We start from the raw sequence: 12,058 nt of genomic DNA, 5'->3' as shown, positions 1-12,058 counted from the left end.
GAGAGAGAGAGAGAGAGAGAGAGAGAGAGGCAGAGATGAGTGCGAGAGAGAGAGAGGCAGAGATGAGAGAGAGAGAGAGAGAGATAATGTAGTGTTCCTGATATAAGAAATTATTTGTATGCGAGCAAAAACGACGGCTACAAACTGTCGCCATTAACGATAGCCTTTAGCAGTCGTTTTTAGCGCAATTGTGGAGTCGCGAAATACATAATATGACGTAGTGTAGGAAATCGCATAATACATTGGAAATCTTAAATCATAGCTATGTGATTGATCAAGTCTTGGATTACTATGTGATTGGTTTTCATATTTGCAAGCCAAGTTTTATTTTCTTGGGAAAATATTTTTATATGGCAAAGTTGTCATGCTGATGGGTCTTATCATCCACTTTGAGTAAATGGTACAAAACTTAAATGTTGGATCCAAATAAGTGTGAGGTATATATTTAAACATGTTATTTCATCACATCTCACTCCTACATTTGTGAGTTTAGGGGGAGATAAGTGGTAGTCATGAGGGGTGAAAGTGAGACCATCATCACACCAGTACCAACAATGCATGATTGATTGCAACACTAACAGACCAAGCCAAAAAAAAGCGAGTGCAAGGTGTACAGAAAATACCCAGATACTCAAATCAACTACTTCATCTCTTTTCCATAGGTCGCCAAAGTTATGGAACAACTATAATATATACATAATTTTTTTAGAGTGGGTTATTATATGATTTCTTTAACATGATTTATTTGTACTAGGTATGCGCAATCCACATCCACATTGAGATGACTCTTTCTTTTAGTCAAGTTTTTCGTTTTTTTTTTTTTTTTTTTTTTTACTTTTTAAGGAAGATCTCAGCGAGGAACTTCTAACCATATCAAAGTGGATTAGAAGTTAAAATCTTCATTTCAATATTATCTTTGAACCAACAATTGATAGGGTGAAAAGTTTCAAGCTGACCTAAATTTTCACCGGACAACCACAAATGGTGCAGGATGATGATGACGAGATTATCCAATATATGACAAGAATTTTGTTAGAGTTAATTCATATAAACTTCATATGGTTGACAACTGGCTTGTTGAGGATGATGAGACTATCCAACATTATATTCTTGTGGTCCAGTATAGACTAACTTCCATATTTATATATATATATATGGGGCGGTTCAGGAGACAATAATTGAGACAAAATCTTTGATAATGTTTTTTGTCTTATATGAGTTAGAAGTTTCGGACTCGCCTGATTTTTAGTGAGGATGATCTCCACACCAAAGAGAACATCCTCACTAAAAATCAGCTCATTCCAAAACTTCTAACCCTATCAAAAGTGGTTTACAAAAAAATTGACGGTCAACGATTCTTAAACTTGTAAATTGGGGTTAGAAATTTTCGAATGGGCTGATTATTGGGGGGATATCTCCCACCATAGAGATCTACATCACCAAAAATCAGCCCAGGCCAAAACTTCTAACCCCATCAAAAGTGATTTATGAAAAACCAATTTAATAGATTTTGTCACAAGTATTGTCCCATGAACCGCCCTATATATATGTATAACATTGCTTTTAGACCCTGATTGAGAGAGGAATAGTGGTTATGGAGATGTGGCCATGGAAAGTACAATCCATTATTGAAGCTCCTCGCCCCTTACTACTTTGTATATGTTTTAAGAATCTTTTTTTCTTGTTCACGTATTAAATATGATAAACATAAGAGAGTTGATCGAGATGGTTTGATCATGTGCAGTGAAGACAACTGGAAGTCGAGGTCAGGAATGCGTTGTCACATGTCGAAGCTAAAAAATGACATGGATCACGTGTAGCAAGGATTTGAAGGCCAAGAGGCCATGATCCCAAGTTGCATTGCAATTGGCCAACAAATTAGGCTATGGGTCCAAGTCCAGCTCCTATGTACACTCATAATGAGTAAAGTTATTAATGTGATCCATGTCTTTAAGGTCATTATATTAGGATCCATTTGCTAAATTGAAAAAAATAAGTGTTGAATGATTTAAAGTACTGAAACTTATAAGTTTTGAATTGAAGTGCTGAAAAAGTTGTTTGTTTAGATGCCAAAATAGTGCTGAATTCTTTAAATTTAAGTACTAAATTTGCAATATCATGTTTGTAACATGTTGCTGACACTGGTAAATTGTCCTTTTTATCCTTACAATCATATTATACATTGTTTGCATATTTCAAATGCCTATTTCTTATCAGATAGAATAAAATATATAATTTCTTATAAAATTAAAATACAATTCATTTTAAAGTAATAAGTAATACTATAATTTTCAATTTCTAAATAATAATTTTTATTTCTAAAACCCTACAAATTTCAAATTAAATACAATAATTTCATACAAGTCACCAAAATTTGAAATCAACATTGAAAGAACTTATTTTTGGATGAATAATTTTCGATAGAAATGAAGGATGTGTAATTATAAAAGCACCCTACGAATTAATAAGGGCAATCCATACCATAGCCATTGTCTTATATGGGTTAAAATTTTTGTAATGAGCCAATTTTTGGCGAGGATGATCTATATGGTCTAGAGATCATCCTCACCAAAAGTCAGCCCATTCCGAAACTTCTAACCGCATCAGAATTGGTTTCCAAAAAAATTAATTGACGATTTACGGTTCTTGAACTTGTTTGGATGTGGTTAGAAGTTTCAGGATGGGATGATTTTTGGTGAGGAGGATCTCCTCATTGTAGAGATCTTCCTCACAAAAAATCAATTCATTCCGAAACTTTTAACCCATTTAGTATGGGTGAATCATCTAGTGGCTTGTCATGGAGAAATCTGTTTAAAGGAGGAGATAACTCTTCTGATAGATCCCTCGAAGCTAAACCAGATTTGAAAGGTAAGAAGATTATCTCTATCCCAGAGGAGGAAGTCCAAGAAAAAATCGATCAATGGGAGAACACGCTTGTAAGTTATGTGTTGGGTAAGAGACCTTACTTTCTGGGTTTGAAGGCTGGTATTAACAAACTTTGGAAGATTAAGGGAGGGGTTGAAATCATCTCGTTGGATGATGGGTTCTTTTTGTTCAACTTTAGTCTCGCGGACGATTGCGCAGCCATCTTAAACTCAATGATTTGGACAATTGGAGGATGGCGCAGCCATCTTAAACTTAGTGATTTGGACAATTGGAGGACGTCCTCTGATTCCTCGAAGATGGCAACCTGGGTTGTCTATGAGCAAAGAGATGCATAACTCGATTCCAGTTTGGATTTGGCTGCCAAAACTACCACTTTAGTTATGGGGGCCTGATTGTTTGGGTTCTATTGGTAGTACCTTCGGCATGCCATTGCATATGGATGAGCCTACAACAAACATATCTCGTTTATCCTATGCTAGGATTTGTGTTGAGATCGAGCCGGATTTTTGCTTTCCAGAATCTATTGGTCTGTTTAGGGAATCAGGTGCAGAGGTGATGCAAACGATCCAGTTTGAATGAAAACCATAGTGTTGTGCCCGATGTATGACCTTCGATCATTCAAAGGAGAGTTGTCCTAATGCCGAACAGCAAATTCATCAGAAAATTCAGCATAAGAAGTATTTGATTGGATAGTTAAAAGACGATAAGAAAACTTTTCAATGGCATTAACAGAAGACATGGTCTACTAGTTCACTAATAAGGATCTTACCGATCATAAAAAATAAAATATAATTGATGATCTAATAATATAGGGACTTGATCAAGTACTTCAGATCTAATGTGGATCCGATTCAATATCTTACTGGATTGGTCTTGGACCAACCATGTCCAATTAATGAATCGATTTTGATCCTAGTGATGTCCATTGATAGCCCTAGCTCTGAATGTTGGTGTACATACACCCAAGTGAAGATCACGGATTTGATCCCATGTGGTCCTTGATTATTAAGATGTTAATTAACATGTTTTTCTATTTATTTATAAAAAGAAGGCCTCAAATGTAAAAGTGAGACTTTATTCATCATCCATCCCTCACTAAACAAAGTACATATATAATCCATTATATTATAGAGCAAAGCATCACAACATACAAACACATAACGACTCTCACTAATTATTTTAATAAATAAGTAATAAGTAGGACTTGTAAGTATAGAATCATGATAACTAAGAAAGCTGCATCTTCGAGTCATAAGCAGCCCCTGCCTTCCAGTATTTAGGGATTGCTTTGTTCACTTGTACCCACTGTTGTCCATTGCTTCCACTCACTCGGAACCTCAATTTAAGGGCACCCTTTGGAGGGTTGGGCATGTCCCAGACTCCACCAAAGGCCTTACGCATGCCCCGCCATTGCTTGATGTCCTCCTGCACCCATAACTAATAGTTAATACATGACTCATGTCGCATTCCATTTAAAAAAAGCTACTAACTCTCAATGATCTGATTTTATTAGACTTCTTAAGGTTCTTGATGGATCCAATTCATACCTAATCAAGGTCAATTTGGATCCAATAACTTATTGAATGGGGTTCAAATCTGATTTGATATACAACAATTTTTATACTTTGGGAAATAATAACTGATATATAGGCATTTTGGTCATTTTCTTAATCTCTCGCGGAAGACCATGGTCAAGGGGTATGTCATCAGTTTGAAACCTGGGATATCTCTAATTTTCACCAAAACCCAAAAGGGGTACCTTAAAATTACCCATGTAATTTTTACATATTATCAGATAGAGGGTCCTATCTCCTATGTGATAGGAATATATGGTTGATACAGAACCTTTCCAATAAGGTATCGGTAAGGCTCTTCGTCACATTAGATCTTTATCGAATCCCGAATCGTTGATCCGAATCTTAAGTTATTGGATCGGATTTCCAATCCGATCCGTTGACAACCCTAGACTTCTTAATATGGATTACGGATCCATACCTGCCACAATTCGACCGCGGTGACATCCTTCTGGCCGGCTTGGTATATGATGATTATAGCCAAGTATTCTGGAAACCTACTATATTCATGGACCTTGAACATGAGGTTGTGCCCTGGATATTGGCATGAAATCCTGCATAGGAGTGATACATATACACTAAGAGTTAAAATTAAAAAGTACAAAAAAAGTTATGTATGATTTCAAAATTACTATTTCAGCTCCAATTTTAAAATATTTATCCAAAAGTGCAAAATGGATGCATTCAGGTTTCGTTAAAAATAAATTTAAAATATGAATATAAAGTTATCGATTGGTTACCTTCTGTATTTTATGTCGACTACACCATATGCCATCAATTTTGCAGCCGAGTTTGGACGAGCCAATTTAGTGAAGCCATGTTGACTAAGGATGAAGTCAGTAGAGTCGCCTTGGCCATAGTCAGTAACAACAAGCTTCACTCCATCGTTAGAGCAGAGTTGTGGTATGGTGCACCTAACCTGATTTATCCATAACAAATAATTAAGCATCATTTAGAGGACAAATAAATACCAGTAAATATTTTATTGAATCCAAATAAATTTAAAGGTTTTTGAGTTACCTCCCTCTTTAATTAAGAAAATTCAAAACACCTACAATTATAACTGCTCGGCTGCTCCCTTGACAATTGACCCTCAGGGTAGTTGTTCTCATTTTCTTCTCAATTTTACAATTTAGGAAAGCAAATCAAATTTGTTTAACTAATGAGGAAGGTAAGTTGAAGAACTAAAAATTTAATTGAATTTGAAAAATTGTGAAGGTTATTGTTGTGGTTACTATCAAAGTAGTTAAAACTTAAAAGCACCTGATAGCATGCACCACAGCCAGTGCCATTTCTGTACAACTTAGAGACTGCACCGACATCTCCACCGTTGATATTTCTTCCAAATTCACCATATCCACATGCTCCACCTGATTAATTTATATTATTAGCTTTAATCACAATAATAACCAAGACATGCAAATATATATTTTCTTTAAAAATTTGTTTATCAATTTATTTTGCATGTTTTAAAGCTTCATACCATCTGAAACTATCTTTGTTGTCTTTCTCCATATTGGCTGGGTTCGGACCAAAATTTTAATTAACCCCGTAACATTAGTCTTGTATACTCAACCAAATATGAATTGCGAAATATCCAGTATACTATATCACCTTTTTATAAATTTATGATTCTAGCTCACTGTTCATTTTAATTACCAAAACGTGATTGATAATAAATTCAAAGGTTTTTAGAGTGACTATTTTGCAGGTTTAGAGTGACTATTAGAAATAGTCGCTTTAAAACTGCAAAATTGTTACTTTAAAATCACCAAATTGGTTAGTGTTCTAAATTTTTTTTTTATAGTAAAAACATGATCATTCACATTTTGGTAATTAAAATGAACAGTTAACTGGAATCATAAATAACTCATTTTCAGCTCACGAAATGGTAATTCACCCGAGAAAGTATGAAGTTTCATTTGTCTCAGAATATCTCAACCTAGGCATCTCAAATATGGACTTGGACCAAAACTTTGATCATGAAAAATTCAATGTTCTGATAATTTTTGTTGAGACTTGAGACAGTCTCAATTTTTCTCCAAATCAAGACAATGCCTCTGGACGAGATTTTTAAATAATGGGTAGATATATATAAGAGAGTAGTACTTAAGATAAAGAGAGAGATCATACTTGCAGTCCCTAAGCCGTCAGGGCTACCATAAAATGTTGCTCGGGAATGCGTGTAAGCATCTTGGGAGCTACACAGTGCAGGCAGAAGCACCATAAGACAGAAGCAACATGAAGAAATCTTAAGTGCCAATCCCATCTTCATTGGACACTAAAACGCTACAAAGACCTGTAGAAAATCTTTAACAATCAACCAGAGAGGAAGGAAGGCTGTTTGTGAGTGTCTGATGGGGTTATAACCGAGAAACACATATTTATAGCTGAGAGTAGGAAGTGTGAGGTGGCCACCCGTAGTTTTACAAGAGTAAGAGAGGTGTACAAAGAGACACCGTTATTGACCCCTTCTAAACAATTAAAATAAAAGGAAGTAAAAGAAATTAAGAGGAATTTAGAAACATTCCTTTCTTTCGCATTCCTTTCTGATATTTTATTTATTCAACTTGTGATAGTGTGTGCGCCAAGCCTCAAAGCTATGGGTTAATGATAATTTGACTAATCAATCAAAGGGTTTAGTCCATCTATAGAGAAACAAACAAGGCTGCAGATTTTTTGGCGTCGGGGTTTAGAATCTTTCAAAGTTCAACTTTCATTTCCTTTGAGTTTCCAACTTAGCTGTGTTCCATTGTAAATGAGGATGCCGTGGGCAAGTCCTATTTGAGATTGTAAGTTTCTTTTGTTGGCTGGGGTCCGCTAAATAAATACCCGACATTACCTTCCAAAAAAAACAAGGTTTATGTGTAATTCAATAAGCTTAAACCAAGTGGGTTTATGAAGGTTGCATGTTCTTATCCTTCATCATCATCACCACCACCACCACCATCCATAACAGTCAATGATGTGGATAAGTAGAATTAGGGCAAAACGTGCCGACGTGTATTGCCACGTGGCACACCTTTTCTTTTTTGACCATAGATATATGAGTACTCCTTGATCAAACTACAAGTCAAATATCATCCAGATTGGTGATTGGTGATTTCTAGCCTTCGGATATGAGGGTTTTCCACAATGGGGCTTCATGAATAGGCCAATGGGTGAATTTTGGCACATAGGTCATATTTGATGTTAACGAATTTCTGTGCTAAGCTGATGAATCAATGGCATGAGGCCACGTGCATTGAAAAATTACCTAAAATGGAAACTTTAACCGTTTAGAAATTTTCTCTCCACCAAGCAATCACACTTGCTTTTGCAATACACATAGTGGTCATGCCATTAGTTCATCAGCTTAATATAGAAATTTGTACAACAAATGCGTACTCCATAGGTCCACCGTATTTGTCTTAGTGGGCCCATGGGTGACTTATAGCACAAAGGCCCACCATGTGTGAGACAAACATTCATGGATTACTGGTCTTGAAAATTTGCGCTACATGGCATAGAAGGGAAGATAAGAGTTAAACCATCTTTAATCACAATCACAGGCCATGTACATGTATAGGAAATCGCATAATACATTGGAAATCTTAAATCATAGCTGTGTGATTGATCAACTCTTGGATTACTGTGTGATTGGTGTTTATATTTGCAAGCCAAGTTTTATTTTCTTGGGAAAATATTTTTATATGGCAAAGTTGTCATGCTGATGGGTCCTATCATCCACTTTGGGTAAATGGTACAGAACTTAAATGTTGGATCCAAATAAGTGTGAGGTATATATTTAAACATGTTATTTCATCACATCTCACTCCTACATTTGTGAGTTTAGGGGGAGATAAGAGGTAGTGATAGGGGTGAAAGTGAGACCATCATCACACCAGCGCCAACAATGCATGATTGATTGCAACACTAACAGAACAAGCCAAAAAAAAACGAGTGCAAGGTGTACAAAAAATACCCAGATACTCAAATCAACTACTTCCTCTCTTTTCCATAGGTCGCCCAAGTTATGGAACAACTATAATATATACATAATTTTTTTAGAGTGGGTTATTATATGATTTCTTTAACATGATTTATTTGTACTAGGTATGCGAAATCCACATCCACATTGAGATGAGTCTTTCTTTTCTTCTTTTTTTTGTTTACTTTTTAAGGAAGATCTCAGCAAGGAACTTCTAACCATATCAAAGTGGATTAGAAGTTAAAATTTTCATTTCAATATTATCTTTGGACCAACAATTGATAGGGTGAAAAGTTTCAAGCTGACCTAAATTTTCACCGGACAACCACAAATGGTGCAGGATGATGATGACGAGATTATCCAATATATGACAAGAATTTTGTTAGAGTTAATTCATATAAACTTCATATGGTTAACAACTGGCTTGTTGAGGATGATGAGACTATCCAACATTATATTCTTGTGGTCCATAGTATAGACTAACTTCCATATTTTTATATATATGGGGCGGTTCAGGGGACAATAATTGAGACAAAATCTTTGATAATGTTTTTTGTCTTATATGAGTTAGAAGTTTCGGACTCGGCTGATTTTTAGTGAGGATGATCTCCACACCAGAGAGAACATCCTCACTAAAAATCAGCTCATTCCAAAACTTCTAACCCTATCAAAAGTGGTTTACAAAAAAATTGACGGTCAACGATTCTTAAACTTGTAAATTGGGGTTAGAAATTTTCGAATGGGCTGATTATTGGGGGGATATCTCCTCACCATAGAGATCTTCCTCACCAAAAAATCAGCCCAGTCCAAAACTTCTAACCCCATCAAAAGTGATTTATGAAAAACCAATTTAATAGATTTTGTCACAAGTATTGTCCCATGAACCGCCCTATATATATGTATAACATTGCTTTTAGACCCTGATTGAGAGAGGAATAGTGGTTATGGAGATGTGGCCATGGAAAGTACAATCCATTATTGAAGCTCCTCGCCCCTTACTACTTTGTATATGTTTTAAGAATCTTTTTTTCTTGTTCACGTATTAAATATGATAAACATAAGAGAGTTGATCGAGATGGTTTGATCATGTGCAGTGAAGACAACTGGAAGTCGAGGTCAGGAATGCGTTGTCACATGTCGAAGCTAAAAAATGACATGGATCATGTGTAGCAAGGATTTGAAGGCCAAGAGGCCATGATCCCAAGTTGCATTGCAATTGGCCAACAAATTAGGCTATGGGTCCAAGTCCAGCTCCTATGTACACTCATAATGAGTAAAGTTATTAATGTGATCCATGTCTTTAAGGTCATTATATTAGGATCTATTGCTAAATTGAAAAAAATAAGTGTTGAATGATTTAAAGTACTGAAACTTATAAGTTATGAATTTAAGTGCTGAAAAAGTTGTTTGTTTAGATGCCAAAATAGTGCTGAATTCTTTAAATTTAAGTACTAAATTTGCAAAATCATGTTTGTAACATGTTGCTGACACTGGTAAATTGTCCTTTTTATCCTTACAATCATATTATACATTGTTTGCATATTTCAAATGCCTATTTCTTATCAAATACAATAAAATATATAATTTCTTATAAAATTAAAATACAATTCATTTTAAAATAATAAGTAATACTGAAAATTTCAATTTCTAAATAATAATTTTTATTTCTAAAACCCTACAAATTTCAAATTAAATACAATAATTTCATACAAGTCACCAAAATTTGAAATCAACATTGAAAGAACTTATTTTTGGATGAATAATTTTCGATAGAAATGAAGGATGTGTAATTATAAAAGCACCCTACGAATTAATAAGGGCAATCCATACCATAGCCATTGTCTTATATGGGTTAAAATTTTTGTAATGAGCCAATTTTTGGCGAGGATGATCTATATGGTCTGGAGATCATCCTCACCAAAAGTCAGCCCATTTCGAAACTTCTAACCGCATCAGAATTGGTTTCCAAAAAAATTAATTGACGATTTACGGTTCTTGAACTTGTTTGGATGTGGTTAGAAGTTTCAGGATGGGATGATTTTTGGTGAGGAGGATGTCCTCATTGTAGAGATCGTCCTCACAAAAAATCAATTCATTCTGAAACTTTTAACCCATTTAGTATGGGTGAATCATCTAGTGGCTTGTCATGGAGAAATATATTTAAAGGAGGAGATAACTCTTTGGATAGATCCCTCGAAGCTAAACCAGATTTGAAAGGTAAGAAGATTATCTCTATCCTAAAGGAGGATGTCCAAAAAAAATTGATCAATGGGAAAAGACACTTGTAAGCTATGTGTTGGGTAAGAGACCTTACCTTCTAGGTTTACAGGCTGCTATTAACAAACTTTGGAAGATTAAGGGAAGGGTTGAAATCATCTCATTGGATGATGGGTTCTTTTCGTTCAATTTTAGTCTCGCGGAAGATTGTGCAACCATCTTAAACTCAGTGATTTGGACAATTGGAGGATTGCACGGCCATCTTAAACTCAGTGATTTGGACAATTGGAGGACGTACTCTGATTCCTCGAAGATGGCAACCTGGGTTCTCTATGACCAAAGAGATGCATAACTCAATTCTAGTTTGAATTCGGCTACCAAAACTACCACTTTTGTTCTGGGGGCCTGATTGTTTGGGTTCTATTGGTACTACCTTCGGCACGCCATTGCATATGGATGAGCCTACAACAAACATATCTCATTTATCCTATTCTAGGATTTGTGTTGAGATCGAGCCGGATTGTTGCTTTCTAGAATCTATTGGTCTATTTAGGGAATCAAGTGCAGAGGTGATGCAAACGATCCAGTTTGAATGAAAACCAAAGTGCTGTGCCGAATGTATGACCTTTGATCATTCAAAGGAGCGTTGTCCTAATGCCAAACAGCAAATTCATCAGAAAATTCAGCATAAGAGGTATTTGATTGGAGATTTATAATAACAAAACAAGCCCATACGACGGATAATATGGAGCTTGCCTTAGTACCTGGTAGCAATGGTAATGGTGGAGAAGATGAAAATGAAGTACAATTGGAAACTAATGTAGAAAAGGAAGTAAATATTGAAGATCCTTGTGCTATCGTTTGTAGCTCTCCCAATTTGATAACTATGCCAATATTTTAACAGTAATTAATAGATCCTTTTAAATGAGGTGTAGGAGAGGATAATATGGAAGCTTTGCTGAACTCGCCAGCATTAAATCCTTGTGAGGACATTTGCAGATCTTCCAGCTTGGTAACTTCGCCAATAATAACGACAGAAAACAACACCTTCTATTTTAGGCAGAGGAGAGGAAATATTGGAAATTAAGCAAATGAAAACACCAAAATTAGCAATGGTGCCTTCAAAGGAAAAAAATATTTGGAGGAGATCTGGAGGAGACATCTAGCAATGCTAGTCAGTATTCTATGGAACAATACAGTGAGCTTCAAGTTAATCTAAACTAATTTTCTGCATTAGCTGATTGCTCGAATGGTAACTTTGGTTCGGACATGGATGAATTGAAATCGGGGGCAAGTGAGATGATGGAAGCTGCTGCAAAGATACATGTGAGAAGTAAAAAGATAAAAAATAGAAGGGATCACAAAGGAAGTCGAAGAAAGCCAAGAAGAAGGCAAAGTCGAAGCAGATTTC

General features: G+C 35.6%; 1 protein-coding gene across 1 annotated transcript; it reads right to left on the bottom strand.

Annotated features, from left to right (window-relative positions):
- Positions 1-4,098: 4,098 nt before the first annotated feature.
- Positions 4,099-6,729, bottom strand: LOC147391358 (expansin-like B1). Its single transcript, XM_086459055.1, has 5 exons — positions 6,594-6,729; positions 5,724-5,830; positions 5,201-5,379; positions 4,882-5,014; positions 4,099-4,311 (listed from the first exon to the last, which is right to left on the bottom strand). Exons 1-5 carry the CDS (start codon positions 6,727-6,729, stop codon positions 4,114-4,116), a joined length of 753 nt encoding a protein of 250 aa, XP_086315181.1. The 3' UTR covers positions 4,099-4,113.
- Between the last annotated feature and the right edge of the window lie 5,329 nt (positions 6,730-12,058).

This window comes from Akebia trifoliata, chromosome 11, assembly GCF_017979445.1.
Source record: "Akebia trifoliata isolate Shusen 1 chromosome 11, ASM1797944v1, whole genome shotgun sequence".
In the NCBI taxonomy this organism is placed as follows: Eukaryota; Viridiplantae; Streptophyta; class Magnoliopsida; order Ranunculales; family Lardizabalaceae; genus Akebia; species Akebia trifoliata.
This window is presented reverse-complemented; position numbering and strand designations above follow the sequence as displayed.

What these genes read in the sequence shown, in the direction of transcription:
- LOC147391358 (XM_086459055.1), bottom strand. Translation starts at nt 6,729, where the DNA reads ATGGGATTGGCACTTAAGATTTCTTCATGTTGCTTCTGTCTTATGGTG. An exon ending in GCTGTGGTGCATGCTATCAG is followed by an intron (nt 5,380 to 5,723) that starts GTGCTTTTAAGT and finishes TGGATAAATCAG; the next exon opens with GTTAGGTGCACCATACCACA. An exon ending in CCGCGGTCGAATTGTGGCAG is followed by an intron (nt 4,312 to 4,881) that starts GTATGGATCCGT and finishes TTATGGGTGCAG; the next exon opens with GAGGACATCAAGCAATGGCG.